The following is a 25,001-nucleotide window of genomic DNA, read 5'->3' as shown; positions in this document are numbered from 1 at the left end:
ACAGCACTGGTACTGTATTGATAAACCAAGAAAAACTACAGATGACATCATTAAAAGAAACATAATGCTATCCACACGCATTTGTAAACAAATAATCTGGACCGTCAGCCTTTGGGGAATTGTAGCTGATTCACAGCACATCGTCAAGTATTTCATATCATCATATCATATGCATCAATGTCAATGTGCACTAAACAGTTAAACAATAATTCATCTTATGAATCATAACTTCAAATGGAATAATTCAATTCATTTGCCCCTAAAAATAACAAACAACTTAATCTCATAAAGACCTTTTATTTGCAACAACCTTTCTTCAAATCATGACAACATCACAAGTTGAAAAAGCCAATCAAAAGTAGTTACCATGCATGTTCAAGAAATCTGTTTTTTATCAACAAAATCCAAAAATTAAGTCTTCAGGACAAGCTAAAGACGGCTTATCATTTCAATTTAGACAAACCATAATACGGTAATAATAATAGCATTGAGTCTGTGAAGTGGAATATATAGTTCATAGCTCACCTGAATGTTTCTGGAATATTATCATAAACCAGAAGGTCTAACAAGGCTAGAGGAAAATGCGACAAAAATAACAGATGTGTCTACACAACAGACATACTCAGTGCATATTACTTAATTAGTCAATGATACATGCGTAAATGGCTATGAAGAGGGCCAAAATTACAGATTTATCATGATTGCCATGGCACTGATAGTAGCCATAAGGTTAAAGTTGTGCCCAGTATAACAATACACAGCACAACACAATGTGTTATTGGACACAACATAAAGTATGTCCCATCATGACGATACGTGCAGAAATGGCTGAGCAACAGATACAAATGACATTCTCTATATGATGGCTATAGTGGCCGGGTTTATAATAGGATTGGACTTTGTTACATGCTGGTCTGACATTGATGCAATTTTAGCATCCTTAACCCAAAGGTTTCACCAGTGTTTTTGAAAAGGCAGAAAACTGAGATAAACTGTATGTAAACTAGATAAACCATGTGGGTAATTTAATGGTTAGGGTCCATAACTTGGACAATAAATCCAAATACTCCAAAAGAAAATGTTACTCCGCACAGCACAAACTTACAGCATATCAAATTTCAAAATAATACATGCAGGAAAGGCTTGGTAAGTGTGAGTGAGTGACTTAGTGAGTTAGTTTAACTCTGCTTTGAACATTATTCTAGATATATCAAGGCATGCCAAGTGAGATTAAAAATAGAGCCATGGCACTGTAGCTCACCTGGAAATGTAGTCAACAGATAAAAATATCAACAAAGACAGCCCCTTAACAAAAGTTGCTTTCAGCGGCCATATTGAAACGAAGATTCTAACATCTTGTACAAATTGGAGTAAAATCTTTGGATGTGAAGTTTCAGCTTTATTGGTCATCTGGTTTCTGAGATGATGATGATGTTAACAGTGCAAAGAAATGCATTTGGAGAGAGTTTAGGAGAAAAGTGAAAAGGCCAAAGCTAGGTCAAAATCTTAAAATGACAACAAAACAGAACATGTGTCCTACACATCTTCATAAAGCTTAAGTTCTGTATCTAGACCTTGTCAGTTTCTAAGAAGATACTTAAAGATTTTCTAAAGTTAGCATTTTTACTATTTTTCGTAGGTTACTTGCATGAACGTATCTGAATGTCATTGTATTACTACACTTTACATCCATGATTCAGATTAATGGTACCACCTCAGAAGAAAATTCTTGAAGACATTTAAAAATTGATTTTCTTTATTTCTAACAAAGCAAACAAAAATTAAAAGTCAATGGACTGATGACAAATGGGCAGATATATGAGCTCATTTGGATGTTTGGTCCTGTCAAGTCAAGCCAAACATCAACATCAATGCTGTTAAATGAATGACAGAGATGAAATGTATATACAATGGATGTATGTATTCCTAGCTGAGTTAACAATATAAACACAATAAGCACAAATCATATGATTTAGGTTTTTAAGCTTTCTTTACCTTTATTGAACCTCATATTCATAATGCTCATAGGTGTGCAAAAATATTATGTTTTGACAACTTTCTGACACACCTAACCATGCTAACAGTCTATCCACAACACTAAATGCAAGAAATGCATTAATATATTTAGGCTAAGCATGTTGAAAGGTTCATAAAAAGTGTAGGCAAGTGACAACCAACACTAGTCAGCCTCATATTCATCGAGTACCTCAAAGTCACTGTCCATGTGCACGCTTTCACCGCTACCATCGCTGCCAATATCTGAAACAAAGGAGAAAGATGACTACATCACAATCTGTTAACATTTTCCAGTTTCCTACATAGTAAATGAAATCATGTAAACTTATCTTAAAACTAAAAGTGTGACTTCAGATATGACATGTTTTTACTGACTTTATTTCACACTAAACTCAGTATAGATTCATTTCAAGAATGAATATGATTTTTTTGTTCATCTATTGCATATTTCCATATGATTCACCTAAAGATCAGATCTGTCTTCTTGCTACTGCAAAACAAAGATATAAGGACATCCCATGAATTCTAAGAATAACCTTTTGTGAACTTTGATTGACCAGTGAGATGACTGACAAGAAGTCGACATTAGCCAATCAGTATGCATCTTTCTCGAGCTATACAGCTCTAGTTTCAAACTGTTCACTTCCACTCCAGACACCCCTTTGAAAAATATTTCGACAAAGTTCTTGATTCAAAATTTGAAAACGCAACAAAAGAACATTTTTCTCTCTAGAAGGTCTAACAGGCGGCCTAGATTGTATGGCAGTACTTCCCATAAAAAAATGAAAGCGGCGCGTAAATAAGGTTCATTTGTACTTTTGTCCTGTCTATCAATTTTGAAGGCTGAATCAAAGATACAGCGGAGGTGGAACCTTTATATACGGAGGCTCCATATATGGTCTTGTTAGATAAAATTACCTCCAATATTACACGTTTGATCGCACAATCTACCTACAAAATTACATGCTTGATCCCACAACACCCTCACAGTCAAGCCTGCTCCATTCACTGTCATGGTCGGCTGCACACATTCTGGGCAAATACATTCTCCTATCCCCAAGTAAACAATGATCTTTAATTTTGTACACTCTGTTTCTATTTATTAGCATGATTAAAGGATTGAAATATACTCCTCTTTCTTTCAACAAACAGAAATGTGACAAAGGCCATCTACATCACAAATTGAATTTACTGTTTGGTGAGAAAACAACATGCAAAACACTATTTCTTGAATTGTGTTTATTGTTTGCGTTTCATTACTTTCATTTATTTTCTTGAGAGACTTTTCTATGTTAAATATTTGCTGATCTGTGCAGCAAATGATGTAGCATCGATTGTACTTAATTAATGGTATGTCCAACTTGGACAGTGACAATAGTTTTCGTGTAATAATGGAATGTGAATGTTTCACAGGAGATGAATTGCTGATTTCCTTACCTGTGACAGACAATAGTGACACAAATAATCAGGATGATCCCAATATTGAACGCATGGTTTACAAGTGATTGCAAAACACAGATTGGTTCATTTGTTTAGTATATTTTCTCCAAATCACAATATCCCATTGTAGTCTCGAAATAGCACTGTGAATCCATGTTAATTGCTGACGACTAGCTTATTCAGCAAGCTAATACTAATATCTATCAATCTGTTTGTCTGTAAGGAGCTACAACATAACCATAAGAGTACAGAATTAATTTGCAAGCAGAAAAGTGATTTTAATTTACCTTCAACATCTGTAACCATGTTACTTCCAGTTGCTTTGGATGACACCTCTGCAGGCTCTCCTGGACAAATATCTGAACTGTCAATCAAATCAACCGTAGAATCTTCAGTTGTCATTTCCATTTCTTCCTGAAAATCCTGTGCAACGACTGGGATCTCAGCATCAAGGCAACTAGTGTGCTCTGCAGTATCTTCTTTGAGCAGCTCAGACACTTGTGGCTGGTCGACAATGATGTCAGTATCCTTTTGCAGATCAGCTGAAACCGTTATCTGTTCATTGACAGTGCTTTCTTTGGGAGGTAGTGTGTCATCTACATTTTCGAGAACAACACTCACTTCAGAAACATTTTCTTTTTCATTCACTGTCAGATTTTCTACAGTTTCTGTACTGTCTGCAATTTCAGGACTTTTCTCTGTTTCGTTTTCACAGGTGGGGATTCCCTCAACTTCAGCTGACAGAAAGATCTGCTCATGACTCGGTTCATCGTCACCAACAACAGCAATGATGCTGTCAATCTTCATGTCATCTTGGCAGCTAGCTGCATTCAAACTTTCAACATCTAGTTTACATTCATGTTCTTCAACATCCATCGCAGGAGCTAAAGCAGGTGCAGGTGCAGGTGCTGGTGCAGGTGCAGCTGCAGTTTCAACCAAATCAACATCAGTATTGGTGCCGTTCTTCTCTGTATCAACCGCTTTATCTTTGCTTTCCACAATCATGTCGCTGGACACGTCTGAGTTTTCAATAGGTTTCTGAGTATCTTGCGGTTTGGGTTTCTCATTGTCAGGGATTGCTTCATTGGGCAGAGGAGGTGGAGGAGGAATAGGTATGTCATCAAGGTTGATAGTTGATGCACAGTCTCGGCCAGAGGAAGCAGAGTCCTGATAGAAAACACTGTACAATTCTTCAGCAGAGGAAGAGGAAGATGGATGTTTTGGCAGCGACAAATTCTGTGATCTTGGCGGTGGTGGTTTCTTTGCAGCTATAGGCGTTGACAAATCTTCTTCGATACCTAGTAACTTCATGTCACTCTTCGTGTCACTCTTTGTGTCACTCAGTTTCTCACCTTCTTGAGTTTTTATTTCATCTGGACTTTTAGGTCTGACACTGCAAGGTTTCTTTACTGTACCTGAACGTAGTTTATACACAGGCAACTTCTTAGTTGTGGGACCTCCTATTGTCAAAAACATGTCAAGTGAGGGAGGCTGAACACTTTCTGTTTTTGTAATGGCTTTCTTCACAGGGACAGCTTCTGACTTACTCTTGGCTCTTAACAACTCCTTTTTGGTAACTGGTGTCCAAGGAGGAAGGATCCGAGGTTGTGGCTTTATCCCAGTTTTTCCAGTAAGTTTTATTGCTATTTTCCCTTTCGTTGTGTCTTCTTGTTTGGAATCTCCAGGATTTTCTTCTTTCTGTGGCTTTACTTTATCTTCGCAACTGCTTCTATGTTTCGGAGAAATTGGTGTTTCCTTTTCCTCTTGTTTTATCTCTTGCTCACGGCTGTCCAAGTTACTTTTTGATGGTTGTAAATTCTCAACCACATGAGGTACTTCATCCATTTCAATTTGCAGGCTTTTACCTTTTCTAACCTTTACTTTTTCTCCATTCTTTTCCTGTTCTTCTTTCACTTGTGATAAAAAGGCAGTCTTTTCAAGAGTGTATCGTTTCTCGTAAAATTCATTCTGTTGTAGATGATTCTGTAAGAGAAGAGCATGTCAAAATTAAGCATAGTTACACTGATGCATTTATTACATAATGACTTCGACCCATGAAGATCCAGGGTAGAATGGGTCTTCAACAACCCATGCTTGCCTTAAAAGGTGACGGTGCTTGTCGTAAGAGGCGACTAACAGTATCAGGTGGTCAGACTCGCTGACTTGGTTCATGCATGTCATCGTATCCCAACTGCATGGATCGATTATTTACAGACCACCATCATATAGCTAGAATATTGCTGAGTGAAGCATCAAACAACAAATAAACAAACAAACAAACAAACAAACAAACATAAGGACGTCACTTTTATATTCATCTTCACATGAGGTGAGGTGAGGTGAAATGGGATTTAACGTCGTGTCCAAGATTATTGCACTTATATAGCGACGTGCATGTACGTGTGTGTGTGTTTGTGTGGCTGCTTGTACTAGTCTGGACTGATGCCAATTTATAGTGCTAGCACACTGAGATACCATGCCGCAGTTTAGCCCCTTAATGCCGAGCGCCAGACAGGGTAACAACAAGTACCATCTTTTATCGTCTTTTGGTATGACGCAGACGGGTATCAACCCCCCGACCTTCCGCTCTCCGGGCGGACGCTCTACCACTAGACCATGGAGGCAGTATCTTCACATGAGACACAACACATAACATATATGTGACACAGTGTCAGTATACCTGTCCCCTGGGCTACTTGTCTTTCATTCGGGAGTCAGAATGAAAATTTCGGTTTACATGGCCAAATATGGAACTTGAAAGAATATCAGCATGGTCAAGACAAAGGTCACAACATATTATTTTGCAATAATTGGAACATACATGTTAAATCCCGCAACAAACCAAACAAAAAGCAGATTTCATTACATTTTGTACAAAAATGGCTGAGTAACTGCCACAAGAAGTTTCAGTTTACAATATGGCTGCAGTGCAAAGGTTAAGTGAAGGTTAAAATATCTAAGACCTTCAGTTCGGTGAGCTAAAAAGATTAAATAACAAGAAACAGTGTTATCAATATCCCCGCCATGTAGCACATGAAAACGTCGTTTGTTCACATGGTAGTGAATGTAAACAATAAAAAAAAAGAGTCCCATAAAGGCTTAAAAAACCTTAAAAAACCTTAAAAAGCCTTACCCACTTTATGTCATCATGAAAATGATTAAATGTGAAATTAATAAACACAAAAGGCCCCTTCTCTGGAAAATATTACTCAATCTTGTAATGGTGGGTGTGGAGTCTGTAAAGTGAGTGAGTGCTTTTTAACATTATTCCAGTTACCGTATTCGACATAATAAGCGCCCACGGCGGTATTTGCTAATGTATTGGCTTGTGAACAATCCCAATTAGCACCCCTTACGATTGAGCAATGTTCACAAGACTTATTTATTCACGTATAATACACACTCGTGCAAAGTGCGCCCTTAATTATGGGCAATTAAATTCTAGAAAAATATATCTGTCATACATAAATATTTCAGACTGTCAGCATAAACCAAGAAATTTATCTTGTTTTTTTTTCACCAACATAATATTCTAATAAGAGCCCCCTATTTCTAATTTCGAGAGCGCCCTGGGCCCTATTACGTCGAATACGGTATATCACGGCATGTCAGCTAAATGTGGGAGGAAAGCCTGAAGTGATACAGGTTTCAGACATTTACCACTTCAGTACCCCACGAGTATAGGTATGGTGCTAGAAACATAATTGGGGCAAACCGGGAATCGAAACCCACAATCATAGGTTTCGGGCGTGCCCAAGGGAAGCAACTCTGTACAGCGAATCGCGGCGCCTTAGACGACTGGGGCATCCATGCCCCCCGGAGTCTGTAGAGTGTTTTTGCACCTACTGGGAAAAGTAAGTAGTAATCCATATGTTTGGCAATGGTCACCTGGAGGGGTGATGTAACTCTCTCCAGGCCAATCGACCCTGCTGTCGGATAATAGCATTCTGTCTTATCAGGAATGTAATGACTTCTGGAAATCTGAGCATTTCGTGTGTTACATATTTATTGTTACATGACAGGGATATGGCCCACCCATCTCCTCATCCTTTGCTTAGTGTTATGAAGCAGGGGGAGTGAGATGGTTTTATCGTCGCCTTGAACAGTATTTTAGTTATTTCATGGCCTCGTAGCTTCACGTGGGAGAAAAGTCTGAGTGTGAAGTCTGAAGTGATGCAGGTCTCAGACGTTCACCACGTAGGTGAAACCAATGAGTGTAGAGCTAACAAACTGGAGACATAAAAGGGGTGAAGGTGCAAGAGGATGATCAAAGGACAGTAACTTTAAATTGGTCAGAGGTGCATTCACTTTGTGTTATGAGCACCGAAACTAAGAAGCAAATTGCATACTATTGTATCAGATAAATATACAATATATTCAAACTTCTGTTATTTTGTGCACCAAAATGAAAGAAATTAACAATACTTCTTACCTCATACTTGGCAAAATGTTCTTCACTCTTGATATGTGATTCTGCACTTGTCACATCTCCACTGAAGATATGACACAGAGAGCAGTAGAAGGCATCGGTACTCATCATGAACTCCACACCTGAACAGAAATCCAAGGACTTATATTAACCCCCCAAAAAGGCATGGCAAGTCTGTTGCATGTAATGCTGCTTTCCACAGTATTTAAGTGATATAATTATGCGTCACCTTAATATTGGAGCCTATTTTATGCACTAATAAACAAAATACTTTCATTGCAATTTAGCACCCTTGGATAAAGAGCGCAACATAAGTGCCTGCCCAGTGGGCTCTGTAACGGCTACGAATCATATGTTGCTGTAACTAGTTCTGCAAGTGAATGAAACCTGTTTAAACCAGATTTCTCCTTGAAATGTGGTAGGAGGAAAAACAACAAGACAAATCTGACATATACTTGAAAAATAATATCTAGGTAGCCTGGCAGATGACAGAAGACAATTTTCTGTTGCCATCAACCGAAGACCATGCGGTCAAGAAACACAAAAGTGTACAAAGAATAACAAAGTCAAGGCATGTGATAGAAGGAAGGTGATGGTTGAAGGGGAGGTAACTCTGATCGTTTCCCTAATGAACAGCCATTCCAAACCAGTCAAACAAGCATGGGGTCCTGTGGTACGGGATTGAAGAGATAGGGAACCTGGAATGAATGCGAGCGAGTAAGTGAGTAACCTGAAAAGTTCCAGTTTGCCTTGGATGTATTGAAAAAATTCACTTTAATTTAGAAGATAGGCTCCCTGGCTGCATACACAAGTTTTCCATATCAATGAATAATTGTTTTAATTAAAAAGATCACACATTTTTATCATGTTAAAGATAAACTTCATCTGTCAGTCATCTATCTGACATCAAGAAAGTGACAATCCATGGTTGCTGAAGTGAGTGAGTGAGTGAGTGAGTGAGTATGGTTTTACGCCGCTTTTAGCAATATTCCAGCAATATCACGGTGGGGGACACCAGAAATGGGCTTCACACATTGTACTCGTGTCGGGAGTCGAACCCGGGTCTTCGGCGTGGCGTGTTAATGCTTTAACCACCAGGCTACCCAACCCTAGGGTTGCTGAAGCACTTGACAGAGTATGTACAACTTACCTTTCATTGCCTTCACCTCCACGGTAGCCCCCTTATCTTGCCCTTTATCAGCATTTTGTGTCACATCAGTCAACCAAGGACGATCATATGGGTCGCATTTCTACAAATAAGAGTGTGCATCAGTGTCAAGATTTTCGGTAAATACCATTACTTTAAAAATCCAGCTCATATGATACAGCTGAACCTTAAATCTACGCTGAACTCTCCTTGAGAACAGTCATTATCGATTCAAGCTCACAAGGAGAAGCATAAAACATGTCTGTGAATGTCATGAACATTAAACAACATTGTCTTACCTGTTTGTGTTTCTTTGATTGCAGGTGAGTGAAGTAGTCAAACAGAGATGCTGATACATGATGGCAAACTCCACACCAGTGACCACCTGGGTCGAAGAACTCATGTTTGATGCCTACACTACTTTTCGGTTTTGTAACCTATATTACAGAGAAATGGTGTCATCATTGATATACTCATGTCAATAAATAAGAAAACATTGGAAACAGTGCAGAATGTTTTAACCTGCTGCATGGACTACATAAACGTATGTAATCAATACACAATTCTGATAATCATTATTATGTTCAGTGATTATCATGATGATTTTACTCACACATATCTTTTGTGAATACATATTGAAACAAATATATTGCATCTAATGAATGTATCAAAAGCAATGTAAATTAACACTATAATGATTATTAGGCAAACTTGCTGTTTTTGTTAGAATTTTTCTCCTGTAAAACTGTCAATAGGACTGATATATTTCAAACGACAGCTAAGTAGATTAGTAGTTACTCGATACCTAATAGGAACAGTCTGTGAAACATTCTATCTTGTTCAAACGGATAAAAAGCATTTTTCCACTATTTCTGAAGGTACTTAAGTTTATTGCATTTAAGAACTTTTTGATGTACATTCTTACACCATTATCAAGCTGAAGTGACCATAACCGAGTAATGAGTGGACTATACATAGGGAGACTACATCAACGAACAGATTCACCGCCTCCCCATGGGATACCCTCTTGACTCATCCTTACAGCAATCAACATGACCCATTTTGAAGAAGCCCCATGCACATCCCCAATCCAACCTAAATGCTGGGACAGGACGGTGGATGACACCTCTGTCATCCTCAGAAAAGACCAGGACCCCACCTCACTTACTCCAGCACCTGAACAGTGACAACACACAACAGATCCAAGTAAAGTTCACCAAGGATACAGAGACAACCAACAACTCTCCTTATCCTACATCTGCATCACCCCACCCTACATTAGCTCCACATCAAATCACCATATTACTTTAGTAACAAGCAGGCATCGATACCATCTTCACTTAACATAACACTTCAGCAAATCAGCCCTCTCAGACCACCAGCCGAAGTTCCCAGCGATCAATTCAGTTTCACAGTCCAAATCCTCTCTACTAAACATCAGGACTTCACATAAATAAAATTTTTTGGAAGCCATAGAAATCTGCCATCACAAACCTTTGATCAACAAAGATCAAGGATTTTACGTCCAGTCTGACTATGAAGATCTAATCAAGCAATAGACTCTCCAGTCAACTTGTTACAACTTTTTAATCCTTCCTTCTTTCAATTATTTGTGGGCTTCTTGTTACCCATTACTTGTTTGTTGTTAATGTTAATCTGCTGCTTATCACAACATAGCCTGTATATATATATATATACTGTGCATTACTTGGTTGTGGTCACTCCAGCTTGAGAACGGTGGAAGAAGCTACATGGAAACATTGATAAACACAATAAACAAGAAGTTGTTATCCATAAAGTTGTATGTGTTTATATTCTGAAATACTGATATCTGAAAATATTAAATTAATATTCCACTACTATGGCTACCATATAGTAAATCAGATTCCAACCTAACAAACAACTCCAGAGAAGGATTACAGTTGGCGAGATCAACGCTACCGATACTGCCCGACAACCAGGCAAGGGGACATATATACACACGACTTTCAGTCAGATGAGTGAAAAATTAGTGAATCTAGACAAATACCATTTCTGGTTATTAAGCAAAAAAACGTGAGCTTGGCAAATCTGATTTCATACCATTAAATTATCTGATGTTCTAAACAATAACAAACAGACCACTCACTTCTTTGGAGGGCTCTTCCATATCCTTTTTTGCAAGAGACGGGCTGTTTCGGTCTTCTTTATCTGCCTGTTTGAGGACAAAGGCTGACTTCTCTGAAGCTTTTCTCAGTTGTCTAATTTGTATTGATATCTCCTCTTGCAATTTGCTATTTTGTACCAACAAAGGATCTTTGTGACCATCTCTCTGTCGCTGTCGTCTTCTCATGATTTCATTTTGATGCTTTTTTAGTTTGCCAAGTTCTTTTTCCAATAATTGTAACTTCTTTTTCCTGTCTTCACACTCTTTCAACAGAGTTTGTTTATCTGAAGTTGATAAGGTTTTCAGCTTGACCTCCTTTGGTTCCTGCACAAGAGGCTTGCTTGGCTGAGCTTTGTCTTTACGTGACATTGCACCAGACATTTCATCCTCGACATCAGGCTTTCGTTTTTTATCCTTTGTGCTTTCTCTTTTGACCTTCTGAATTTTCTGAGCAGGACTTCTATCACCTTTCGATTTGGATTTTGGTGCAATCACAATTCGAGAATACTCAGGTGATTCTTCGCGTTCTCGTTTCACTGCTCTTTTAGTCATTTCTGGTGACTTTTCTTTTAGTTTTTTTCGATCATCAGCTATTGGAACAATTGTCAAATTTGCACTGCCTGTAGGTCTCTTTGGTTTTATTGGACCAATTTCTGGAGATGGAGACATATGTGGAGCATATGGTTGTGAAAGATGAGAAACTGGTGTTGTGTAGTTATGCTGGGCGTATGGTGATGCATAGCTATATGTGGGAGGAAGATGTAGATGTGGATTTCCTGGTGGTACCAAACTTGGATGTCCTGCCTGATGACCATAAGGAGGAGGAGGATACATACCACTGTAAAATGAAGAGTACTGCAGAGGGGGAGGCTGAAAATGTGAAACTGGAGTAGGCTGTTGACTGACTGTGACTGCAGCACTAGGCTGATGTATCAAATCAACATCCCTAAATGGTTCATTTTGACTCTGATGTGGCAACACCTTTGGTTCTTCTCTGTGATGATCGACAGCATAGTCTTTATTTCCTTCATCAGAATGTTTAACTTTCTCTTTTGCTCCTTTTAAGAAACTTTCAACTTCACTTCTTGCACTTTCCTTCTTGAACAGTTTTTCTCTGATGTCAGCGCTAGATATTCCACCACCGAGAAAAGAAGCATTTTTATTGATAGAAAACTGTGATTCTTCTTCCTTTTGTTTCTTCAGTTTTGCAAGCTCTTGCATTCGTTTCGATAAATCAAAATTGAATCCTATGGACTTTAGGATATTTTGTACAGTTTTGTCCATATCCTCCCCCTTTTTTCCTTCAGTACCTCCCGATTCAGTGGAGGGTTGAGGCTTCATCCATGACGGAATACATGAAGATGGATCAATCGTCGTCTTTGGATTTGCACTTGTCTCCGAATTGTGCACTGGAATGATCTGAGATTTGGTCAACTCTTTGTCTAACACAGGAAACAGAGCCTGTGACTGTTGAGCCTTATTAATAGCAGCAGTAAATTCAGAATCCCCATACAAAAACTTTTCTTCATCATCTACATCCATCTCGTTCTGCCCAAATCCTGGCACATTTGTGTTTCTCCGCAAAGCTGAATTAAAGTGCATCTCCATACTGACAAGATTATCTGAGGGGAGAGGTGCTTGAAATTTTTTCAGAAAGTCTGAGACCTGCTCTGCAACACCGCTTTGGGTACCTGCAGTATTCACACTTGCTGAGTCACTCTTTTTTTTGAGGATTGACTTCAGAGGTTTAGCAGCAACAGGTAGTGTTTGACTCTGAATTACATTGCCAATCCCAGATGGTGATAATTCCTTATCTACTTGTTGAAAAAGGCTACCTCGTTTCTCCCTCTCACTCCTTGGGGATCTTTTCTCTGAATTCGGTGAATATCTGCCTGATTCACTTTCCCTATGGCCTGCCACTCTGTTATTCCTTTCATGGCTGTGACATCTAGTTCTTTCAACCTCATGTTTATACTCATTTGCATAGACATCATGATCATGATTTTCAAAACGATCAGCAGATCCTCTTCTTCTCTCACTTTCGTAACTCTTGTTGAAATCATCCCTCTTCTCATGGGAAAAAGGTCTTCTTCTGGAGTCATCATAATCCTTGTATCTATCATATTTCTTTTTACCATGTCGGAAATCTTCTTTGTCATATCGGTCTCGACTTCTTCGATGCACATCATCATCATCCATGTTTCTATGATCTCGATAATGACGAGAAGTTGCCCGTTGGTGGTCTTGACAACTGTCACTGTATTCATCATGACTACCTTTCCAATCTTGATCCTTTGATCCAGTCTTTCTAGCTTTGTCATACTGACTATCATCACCCGGGGTCCTCTTATATCTATCAAGTTGAATTTCATCACTTCTCTTATACTTTTCTGATCTTTGTGTGTCCTCGTGCAGCCAGTAAGGCTTCTCTCTCTTGCTATCAAAGCCATCATCAGCATACCTCCCCCTTGGTCCATAGTCTCTTGTTCCGGAAGGTTCAACCATATCTACAGGCGGTCCTAAGCGTTCAGACAATGGGGTACCTCTCCTTGGAGAATCACTAGCTCTGCTGTCCTTGAAGAATTTTTCATTACCAACCGTGATTCTCAAGGATTCTGCATCTGCTGCCAAATCAATCTAAAACATAGACAGAACATAAAAAGTCTTTTTTCACTCTTTAATCATAGCTGGAAAGTAATGCAGATGTTTAATTGAAAAATTTATCTAATCATGAATTATGTCATGAACAAAACCGAAAGTTTACCGGTATTTCAAATGAACATTGATATAATATGTAGAATAGAATAACTACCTCACCTGGTTCCCATGATGAAAGAGTATTGAACATCCTTGCACATTTTCTACTCAATCACCCATGTACCTTTATAAAAATAAATCAGCAGTCCAGGGGAACTTAAACGTTCCAAGATCTTTATCCAGTTAGCTCAAAGTTTTCTATGGTACTCCTTAATTTAACTGTTTCTGTATTTTTGAGTATTCTTAATAAGATTTGTTTGTTTGTTTGTTTGTTGTTCAATGCCGCACTCAGCAATATTCCAACTATATGACTTCGGTGGGTAAATAGTCAAGTCTGGACCAGACAATCCAGTGATTGACATCATGAGCATCGATCCATGCAATTGGGATAAAATGACATGCATCAAGCAAGTCAGCGAGCCTGATCACCCAATCACATTAGTCGCCTCTTACAACAACCATAGTCACCTTTTATGGCAAGCATGGGTTGCTGAAGACGGACCTATTCTATCCCGGATCTTCACAGAATCCTTCAAAAAGAAATCATATCAGTAATATGAAAAACTGCACAACTACTGGTACTCCAGGATAAGTTGAACCAACTCACTAAACATGTTTGAAACAATTAGGCAGCGCACAGAGTTTGGGCAAACATATTTGGTTTGTTACAGGTAGAGAGGGTGTACACATGTTGTGCAGGTCATGAAGATGAAATTGACAATGTTTCCGTGGACACGTGTTGCTCATAAGACTATTAAGAAGTCAGTGTGACAAGTTGACACCAGAATTCTCTAAAAGTTGTTTGATAGAAGTTAATTACAAACAAATATACAAGTCAAAACTAGGTAAACATGGCCAAATCACACATTCTCAGATTTGAGATTTGGCCTATAAGGTCATAATCACATGGAGAAAGAATGTACAAATAAATCTTAAGCATTGTCAAAGACTTGCATTGCACTGGTCTGTCTGTTACGATACTTCTCAATTGGTGTTATCTATGCAATTTTGCGGTCACCATTTTCAGTCAGTAGGTACATCACATCAGCACATACTATTATGTGCTATTGAACTTGCCGCTAGAACGTGTTGTTAGCTCTTAATTTTCTCATGACACTTCTAATATAAGTGTTGAAACTGCCAGCTGTTGAAGTTGTAGATTATTAGTGTTGCTTTACATCTTTGGATTCAGACTTGGAAACTTAACAAGAAAGGTGTTTGAATGAAAAATAACAGTATAAAAAATATTCCTGAATTTGCCTGATGTGTGTACAAAAATGTCACACAAAAAATGTCACAAAGAAATACTGACCCTACCATCATTCAAGTCTACCATCACTTGTTGGCATGGAAATGCCTAAAGTTATGTTTCCTTAAATTCCAACATTCCCAAGAGAAAATGGCATCAGTGCATGTCGGTTGTGCATATTTTCAACATTTTATGTCGCATTAGCATTATTTCAGACATAAAGCTATGAGGAAAGTTTTACGAGGAAATATTGAACTGTTTATGACTCATGCCACAGAAACAAAATGGGACAGATGAACTGAACTGTTTCTGTATCCCTTGACAAAGTTTGTTTGGGCAGGGGATTGTAACAAGCACTTCCTGATAAATGACACCACTTCCAGATTTAGTGAGTGAGTGAGTGAGTTGGGTTTAACGCCGCTTTTAACAGTATTCCAGTTATATCGCGGCGTGTCAGCTTTATGTGGGAGGAAAGCTCGAAGTGATGCAGGTCTCAGACGTATACCACTTCGGTGAAACCCACGGGCACGGGTATGATGCTGACAAACTTCCAGATTTAGGAAAACACAGGTCTAATGCAGTACTACCGTAAGTCCTGTATCTTACTACCATAATCATGTTAATAAACAAAGTCACGTGTACTCTGTCTTAATGACATCATTTCCGATTTGAGAAAATATGTTCACCTGATGTTCATTCAAGTTCATTGAGAATCTTCTTGATATAAAACACAACCCTAAAAATAAAACTTTTACAACTTTTATATTGAATAACAATATATTATTTAAACAAGCTTTTGGGGAAGTCTACTTCATATAAAATTTATAAATATACAAATAAATGAAAAGCATGCTTCGGGTCATTGTCTGTTATCCAGGGTATCATATATATCATATGAACATCATAATCATAATTTCAAACCTAAATCAGGTAATGGAGATACAATTAATTTCAGGAATATTTTTCTTGATGGTTAAAACAGTTGCATACGATCCTTTGTTTAACCCTCTAGTCTTTTTTTAAAAGGAATTATATTGACCCAATAGAGGTTTGTAAATTGTACTAAAAAGAAGTTGTTCCAGTAGTAGCACTTTCTAAGCTGTCATTTGCACCACATTGAAGTGAGCAATGCAGACAATCCATCAGATAAACACATAAGAACTGACTTTGATTTCAGATTGTTTAAAAACCTTTGTGAGTGAGAGTGGTCTGCCACCGCACAGTTTTTTTACACAGCAATTTTCATAAGAGGTTACATATATAATAAATGATCAATGGTGTCTTTATGTTTTGTGAACTAATCTATTTATAGTTTCCAAAAACTTTTCAAACACATTGATGTAACATCACATTATGAGGCAATATTCAATAAACTCTGTGAAAGGTCATATGTAAGGATGGACACATTAATTTCATGTTAAAGTATAATAATATGCAACATCAATTCAATTGAAAATTAAGCTGTCAAACAGGGGACGGAATTACCCCGTCCTTGTCAAATAGGATATTTCACAAAACTTAATGGAAATGAGGTTAATGAGCTAAAAGTTTCTTTAGAAATAGACATAAATACATGAAATGATAATAAATAGTATCAAATAGTAATAATATTTACAAATATCAATAATTAATGATGAAAAAAGAAATCCTGACATTTATTTCGACAATTTGTACTTGTCGTGTACCGGTACATGATCCTTTAAAATTGCAAAAGCTGCAGTTTCAGTCATAAAATCAGACCCAGTTAGTTATGGCAAAGCTGTTTCCCTGTACTGTATTCCTAAGTGTATGATACAAGATCAAGATAAACGTAGGGTGGAAATTGGTTGCATCGTCAGCAGACGTTCAGCACTCCCTGACAAAATAGAGAATGAAATTGCAAATGTTGTCCAAGCTGGCGCATTGGGGTTCAGTATTTTAAGAAACCTTGTACCTGGCGTAGCCTGGTAGGATGGTTTCCACAAAAGACATCCAGAGCTGTCTATCAGATGGCAAGAAAAACTGAGCCAGAGCAGAGTCAGGATGATGAATTGTCCAATTGTTGAAGAATATGTCCCAATTCCCTTTTTTCATACATTAGTTCAAGTGCTATAAATGGGTTTGCAAACCCCAAAGAACAGCAAAAAAATACTAGTATAGATACTGATTTATAAATTGATGAAGCAGCATTACAATTGATGCCATGTTGACTCATTATGGCAGATAAGGCCATTGAACTTTTAACAGCAGTTTGGGTTATAGATTGTATTATGCAAGTAGATGTACCTATAATGAACAATCAGTAGCCTTAAGCTTGGTAGAAAGACTCTTAAAAATTTCCACATTGTTTCCATGGAAACACAAGAAATAACAAAATGGTACACCTGCATTACACTGGATACCTACAATACTGGATGAGTTCATGTGATGTTCCTATAATAGGATAATCATGCACGAAAATAGAGAAAATAAAAGTGGAGAAATTTATGTTATAATTAACATTAAAATTGAGCTCCGTGCACCACTACAGGTCTAGTGGAACTAGACAGTGTATGTCAAATTGTCAATTACCTTTATATCAAATAGCTATTATCATCATTTGCAGGAGGCCTCTAGCCATTGTTCAGGACCAGATGAACGGCAGTTTAGAGAACTTTCAACTATAAAAGGTAAGTAATTTCCCAAATCCTAAACTAACCCTAAAGATCGCAAAACAGGGACCAAGGGCTAAAGAAGTCTCTGTAAACAGGTATGAAGACTTGTAGTGGCTGTAAAATGGACACGATCATTGAGGCTTTGGTTGCTAAAGAAGTAGTTTGTGCTAATTTTGAACGCACAACACAAAATGGAGGAAGGTATCTTTCAGGCGTTCTTTCCAAAAACAATAAAAAAGTGAAAAAAAGGAATGAGTTAAGCATGTGGTCATTGATCATGTTTATTACACATGTACAGTTTCATGCAAAAATATTTATGTTTGAGAGCAATTGCTCAGAAACAAAGCCTGGAGTTTTTGAGACTAAGTCCATATTATCTCCATGGAAATGTTAAAAAAAAAACAATTTTGAAAAACTTAAAAAAGCAAAAGGTGTCAGTTAAGCTGATGAGCAAAGCATGTGCCAACTTTTGTTGAAAAACATAAAAGTTTTCAAGTTATGGCTCGGAATAGCATGGGAACACAGACGCCAAATGAGGAACCGAGCCAAAAAAGGTATGACGTCCCTCCCTTTGGGAGGAAGACATAATTCATATGATATTACAGCTAAGTTATCTCAAGAAAGAGACATTACTTACGCCTGTGCATTTACCATTACCAATACAAACCCTAACAATATGTAAAATATTCCTGCATACTTTTGATGGTCTATAACCAGTGCCAGTTACTGTTGGTCCTTTACTGTTTCTGGGATATTCCCCCAGACTAGTCCCTCACAGCTAGTGCTTTATGTGGCCAGATGTGTTTGTAAGTAAATAATTATGTTTATCTCATTTCTAGAAATTAATTTGAATTAAAAAAATAATCTTTAATGGTACATTTGGAACAGAATTATTCCTTGAGTATGTGACAATTGCAAAATTTTGTGTGGTAGCACAATTTTGTTGCAGTTCCCATCGACTCAAATAGAAACTGGCAGGTATTTTAATATCCCTAGAAACAAAAGCTTGTGCACAATTTGCAAGGAAGGTCATTTTTTATGGCTTAAAGTGAATCAGTGAGTTGGGTTTAACGTCGCTTTTAACAGTATTCCAGTTATATCACGGCGTGTCAGCTAAATGTGGGAGGAAAGCCCAAGTGATGCAGGTCTCAGATGTTTACTACTTTGGTGAAACCCACAAGCATGGGTATGGTGCTGAAGGACCTAGAAACATAATCGGGGCTAACCGGGATTCGAACCAACAATCATAGGTTTGGGGCATACCCAAGGGACGCAACTCTGCAAAGCGGATTGCGGTGTCTCAGATGACTGGGCCACCCGTGCCCCCTTTATGGCTTAGTGCCTTTTTCGGTCAGAAGCAGTTGTAACATAATTAGGTGTATTTGTCATTTCTTAAAAAGAATTTGTATAAATAAAACACAATAGGTTTAGGGTATGAATTTTGAGAAAAGTTTGTAAGTACATTGTATTAAATTTTCTTGCCTCGCTGTCATTTTTCATTACATTTCAATGTCACTTGTCAGAGTCAGACTGTATTGTGTATTTTATAACATTTTGTCCCTTCACACGTCTTTTCAGAAGATACTGCTGGTTATAGTTACTAAACAAATATTGCAAACTCTCTACAATGCTGAACTTATTTTATGACATCACGTGTAGAGATCATGGATCACTGAGAGGAGATTTTGCACACTCGAAGACTCCTATTAAATGTCACAGGTATATTTCAAAGGTGTATCTGGCAAACAAAACATCCCAAATTACATCATAGGGTATCATGACGTTTTTGAAAAGTTTGTGGTACTGTATTCTAAAGGCAAGCCTCAATTGCTGTCATTGTATGTTGTAAATAAATGCCCAAGGATTAAAATTATATACATATCTGGTGTCTTGTGATCAAAATATACTATTTGTGTCATTGGGACACTTATTCAGTTATTGCTAACATAAAAAATTGGGTTTGTTTTTAGTCTTGTCCTCATCTTACAAGGATGCATTGAAAATAGACATAAATTAGTATAAAATAGAAAATGTTAAAAAATATATTTAAATTTAAAAAACAACCCAATCTAGTTGTTACTACGAGTTGGGAGTGACTACCATTAGTCTCCATGGCTACGAATTATTTTGATTAAGAGTTCATCTACAGCCCCACACATATAAACTCCCTGCTTGCACTCTAGGATCAATGAAGACACGCGGCATGTTGTTCTATTTGACACGTTTTCTTAGACTGAACACCCTAACTTGGAAGTGTGCTGGACTTGTGTATATATATTGTTAGGTGCATACTTTATCATGTGATCGTCGCTTCGACGGTGAAACGTCACCCCTTCTGTACTCAAAGTGGTCATGCCTTTTCCTTTCCATAGATGTCTCGTGAGTATCGCGATTGTCATCACCAACGTAGTGTGGACTTTCGCGACGATCTCTGCCGTGTCTATCTTGTATATGGGTCGAACCTCTGCCTCTCGAGGATCGTTGAACACCACTATCACCACTGTCGCCGCGATTGTTCAGTGTAATGCGTAAACCTTCTTCTCTATTTGTAACACTGCCTCGCCCCCTGAAGAACTTTCCCCGACCCCTTATAAGCTGAGGACGACTCCGTGACCGACCTCTTGTGTTGAATACCATTATCAACGTTTCCTCCGCACGTCCATGATGGCGGCTCTGTTAACACGCATGTCTGCTGACCATTTGTGTGTTCATTACGACAACTTCGAAATTAGATATTAGGCTATAACATTGTGTCGATTGTACCCTCGCCTCCAATAAATGTGTGGGAATGTGATGCAATAAAGAAACATTTCTCGAAACACGGGTACAAATATAATTTTTAGATAACGACATTGCGACATCTGTCAAATCGGGACCACTCGGGTTTTCCCGCTATTCTGGATTAACGGGACTCGTTCTCTTCGTCACTAATGCAAGTCTACATTCGGCTTGTCCCGGAATGGGAATAATTGGTCACAGATGTCGTCATTCGTGACCCAGTCGTGTTATTCCGGGACAAGCCGAAGGGAGACTCGTATGACCGTCGAAGGTTTCCATTTTGGAGTATGAGTGAGTGAGTATAGTTTTACACCGCCGTTAGCAATATTCCAGCAATATCACGGCGGGGGACACCAGAAATGGGCTTCATACATCGTATTCATCTCGGGAATAAGACCCGGGCCTTCGGCGTGACGAGCAAACGCTTTAGCCACCAGTCTACCCCACGTTTGACAACTTATGACAACGAGAACCACTTCGAACAAGAACAAAAACTGTTATTATACCCGCATTGTATATGTTGGCGATACAGCAGCGCTCGCTGATTGTCTCATTCCTTTTGTAAAAATATTAATGTAGAGGCAAAAAATGTGACTCGTCACTTAACCAAACTTTTGTCTCCATCGCAGTTGTGACCTTGACACAATGGACGTCGCAGCCGACGATGCAGGTCCGTCAAAATGACACCTCGAACAGGTCGTCCTGCGCGAATACCTTAAGTGTGTCAACGGTTCCTCACTGCCAGGACTGATACCCTACACAATCCTGGTATTGCCATAGTTGTAGAGGTGGCCGTGGTGCTTCTTTCACGTAAGTGACGGTGCTGTAGGAATCTGTCCTGTGATCTAGTAGTGATACGTGGTCGACCAGATCTGAGTAGGTCCTGTGTGTCTGATAACGGTTCCACAGTCTTCTAATGGTGCTTGGATATATGTGGAAAAAAATGGTTACAGCTAAAGATGATAATCCTGTTTTTATAGCCCAGCAAGTGATGTTGCACGTCATGTTGGAGTGTTTCGGTGCCAGGCTCTCACATGGTTGTGTTTTTGCGATTTTCCCATCTTTTCACCAAATTTGAGCAGTACCTAATTCTTTCGACACAAATCAATCCCAATACATGCAGCAATGACCAATTCATCTTTGATATCAAATTTGTATGGATGTTGGCGGCAACACACTGTCAGAAATTTATTATTTTTCCATATTTGCTGATTTTTATGCGAGTATATGTCCAATCAACATTTACCCATAGTCTGTCAAAAATAGGATAGAGAAATCAAACAAACAGTTCATAGAAAAATGCATTTTTTAATCTAGAAAATGAACAAGAAGTCCAAAGTTCTTTGATTTACAATTCAAATTGATTGAAAAGATAATTTCCACAGAAAAGAATGATACATTATAGGCTGAAATTAGTGTATGAGGAGCTTTATTATTTTGGTAAGATTTTCAGAGCAAATTTAACTCATATTTATTTAGAAAGTGAGGCAACATTGTGCTTTTCGAATAAGTTAGAACACCCACTGAAGCAATTACTTCAAAACAAGATACACTTCAACACTGTACACATTCTATATCCTTTGGTTTCAAAGGTTTTAATTAGCTGAATAATCATATACAGTAAACTATGGTTATAACGAACTCTAAGGGACCACTGATTTAGTTTTGACATATTCGTGGTTCGTTTTACACATTTCGACCGTCAGACCTCTTTTATCAAGTCATGTGACATCATGTTACTCAATAAATAACAAAAGTGTGCATATGATCAGAATATATCCGCTTCAATCACTGTGTTACTGTTGTTACTGGGTGTAATTTGAGGACAAAGTGTCGGTACTTAAAGAGTAAATCAATTGCCTTCAAGTGTTTATAGTGTTTGAACAACAGCGGATGTTTCGATAGGCAAATCGGTAACACGTGAAGATCTCAGCTTAGGGATTAACAGTTCATTATAACTATAACATTATCGTTGTCAGAGTACACACGGGACCACAAGGTGACTTCGCTATATCCGTTATTTTGTTATGAACGTGTTGGTTATATCCATCCACTTTATCTGATAAAATATATGGCAAATTGTGGGGACCAAAAGAACAGGTCTTTATAAGCATGTTCGTTATAAACATAGTTTCCTGTAGTATTATTAACTGAGAAACACATCCACATGTAAAAATGGAATCAAACCATCAGTTGAAAGACTTTAAGATACACTGACATCCATTTCCATGCTAGAAATGACTATAACCAATCAAGGTATATATATCCCAGTTTTGTTCACCCTCCATGCGGCCATCCTAGTACTTCTGCCATTGGCCAGCCCATGTGATGATTCGTCACATCTTACACAGCATATATTTTTAAACTATCATATTTGTGTTAGGGTGAGTGAGTATGGTTTTATGCTGCTTTTAGCAATATTCCAGCAATATCATGGCAGGGTCACCAGAAATGGGCTTTACACGTTGTACCCTGGGGGGAATCGAACCCAGGACTTCGGCATGACGAGGAAACACTTTAACCACTAGGCTATCCCGTCGCCCCCATTTTTGTGTTAAGTCTCCACATTTAGATGAACATGTCATAGAATGGTTAGCTTCCATTGATCATGTGATGAAATATCCTAAAATGTGAAAAACTATTTCCATTTGCATATTTATCCTTTATTTACATTGGTTTCCACATTCTTTCATGGAAGCCCTAAAGAGAGCTAGCGATACAGACACTTTGATGCACAAAGGTATATTGTCATGCCCCTTTAAATACTGTTGCAGTTGTAGTAGTACATTTATGAAATTAAACAAACACTAGGTAATCTTGTTTGTTTGTTGTTTTATGCACTTACAAATATTCCAGCCATATGACGGCGGTCTGTAAATAATCGAGTCTGTACTAGACGATCCAGTGATTGACATCATGAGCACTAATCTACGCAATTGGAATACAATAACATGCATCAACCAAGTGAGCTCGTCTGACCACCTGACCTTGTTAGTCGAAGCTTACGATAAGCATGGTTTGCTGAAGAACTATTCTAACCCGGATCTTCACGGGTCAACAATATGTAAAGCACACTGAAAGGCCAGTCTGTTCTGATTTCAGAATATGCACGTTTGTTTTCAAACGAGAAATGTCAGGTTAAGTGATATGCAAATAAGCCAGTGGCAGTGGTGTAATGCAATTCATCATTGCTCAGTGGGAATTTTGTGAAGAAACTGGAACCGTTAGTCGATAAACTGCTGCCTGAGAATGTACACTGGCCACTGAAACACTTCTTCGAAATCTCCTGTTTCTTCTATCAGATGTTAAGTTTGTGCAAGCCATTGACCTGGTGTCTAATCTGTTTAATCCTGGTACAGTGGCAACTCACTACCTTACCTCAAGTTCTAGTCATACAAAGGGTGCCTATGCAGGACATGGTGATTAATAGTCTCTAATATATCACATAATAGAAACAGGTTCTAACAGAGCCTCGTCTACTATTTTTTGGACAAAGTGTATGACCCGGCATCAATAAGAGGCTGGCATGTAATGGAGGCCAAACATCTATTAGAGGAAATATGGTATTGATTTTAAGATTAACAAGCTGCCAGGTTTACTTACTTGTACACCACTGAGCGGTTGGAAATACTTTCAAGCATTTGCTCTTTAAGAGGAATATCGGTACTACCACCATTTATGTAAAATTGAACAGCTTGCATGTACATGCATGATACACGTAGGATTGTTGATAATGTAACCATATACTTTATATATCAAATTACAAAATGTAAGTATGCACTGTAGAATACAGATATATTTGACTGTGTGCTGTGTACTGTATACAACTAGAAAGGTGTTTGGATTAAGTGCTAAAACAGAAGAAGACCCATTCCCCCCATTTTCTGAATGTGCTGAAACTTCCCTATCAGAAACGTGTCATGAACCATTTAGACTTTACCACACGAGGTGACAGGTGACGAGGTGACAGTCACAAATTAGTGACAGAAAGTCCTACACCGCTAGCTACTCTAATAACATAGTTGCAAGCACTTGGAGTCTAATAACATCACTTCCAGCTTTGAAACAGGAATTCCCACACAAAATAATGGTACAAAAGGTCAACACGTCTCCATACCATACTAACAATACTTCCTGAATGAGTCTATTTACAAGTCATTTTATGAGTTTGTTTGTTTGTTGTTTAACGTCTCACTCAGCAATATTCCAGCTATATGACGGCGGTCTGTAAACAATCGAGTCTGGACCAGAAAATCCAGTGATTGACGTGCTGAGCATCGATCTACGCAATTGGGATACTATGACATGCATCAACCAAGTCAGCGAGTCTGACCACCCGATCCTGTTAGTGGCCTCTTAAGACAAGCATAGTCGCCTTTTACGGCAAGCATGGGTTGCTGAAGACC

General features: G+C 38.3%; 1 protein-coding gene across 1 annotated transcript; it reads right to left on the bottom strand.

Moving 5' to 3' along the window:
- Window positions 1-288: 288 nt before the first annotated feature.
- LOC139442054 (zinc finger protein 318-like) lies at window positions 289-20,487 on the bottom strand. Its single transcript, XM_071222839.1, has 7 exons — window positions 20,110-20,487; window positions 11,161-13,815; window positions 9,332-9,469; window positions 9,036-9,135; window positions 7,889-8,007; window positions 3,744-5,439; window positions 289-2,259 (listed from the first exon to the last, which is right to left on the bottom strand). Exons 1-7 carry the CDS (start codon window positions 20,452-20,454, stop codon window positions 2,180-2,182), a joined length of 5,133 nt encoding a protein of 1,710 aa, XP_071078940.1. The 5' UTR covers window positions 20,455-20,487; the 3' UTR covers window positions 289-2,179.
- Between the last annotated feature and the right edge of the window lie 4,514 nt (window positions 20,488-25,001).

Source organism: Haliotis cracherodii, unplaced genomic scaffold, assembly GCF_022045235.1.
Source record: "Haliotis cracherodii isolate W230 unplaced genomic scaffold, xgHalCrac1.p SCAF_5, whole genome shotgun sequence".
In the NCBI taxonomy this organism is placed as follows: domain Eukaryota; kingdom Metazoa; phylum Mollusca; class Gastropoda; order Lepetellida; family Haliotidae; genus Haliotis; species Haliotis cracherodii.
The sequence above is the reverse complement of the archived record's forward strand: the minus strand, read 5'-3'. Positions and strand labels throughout refer to the sequence as shown.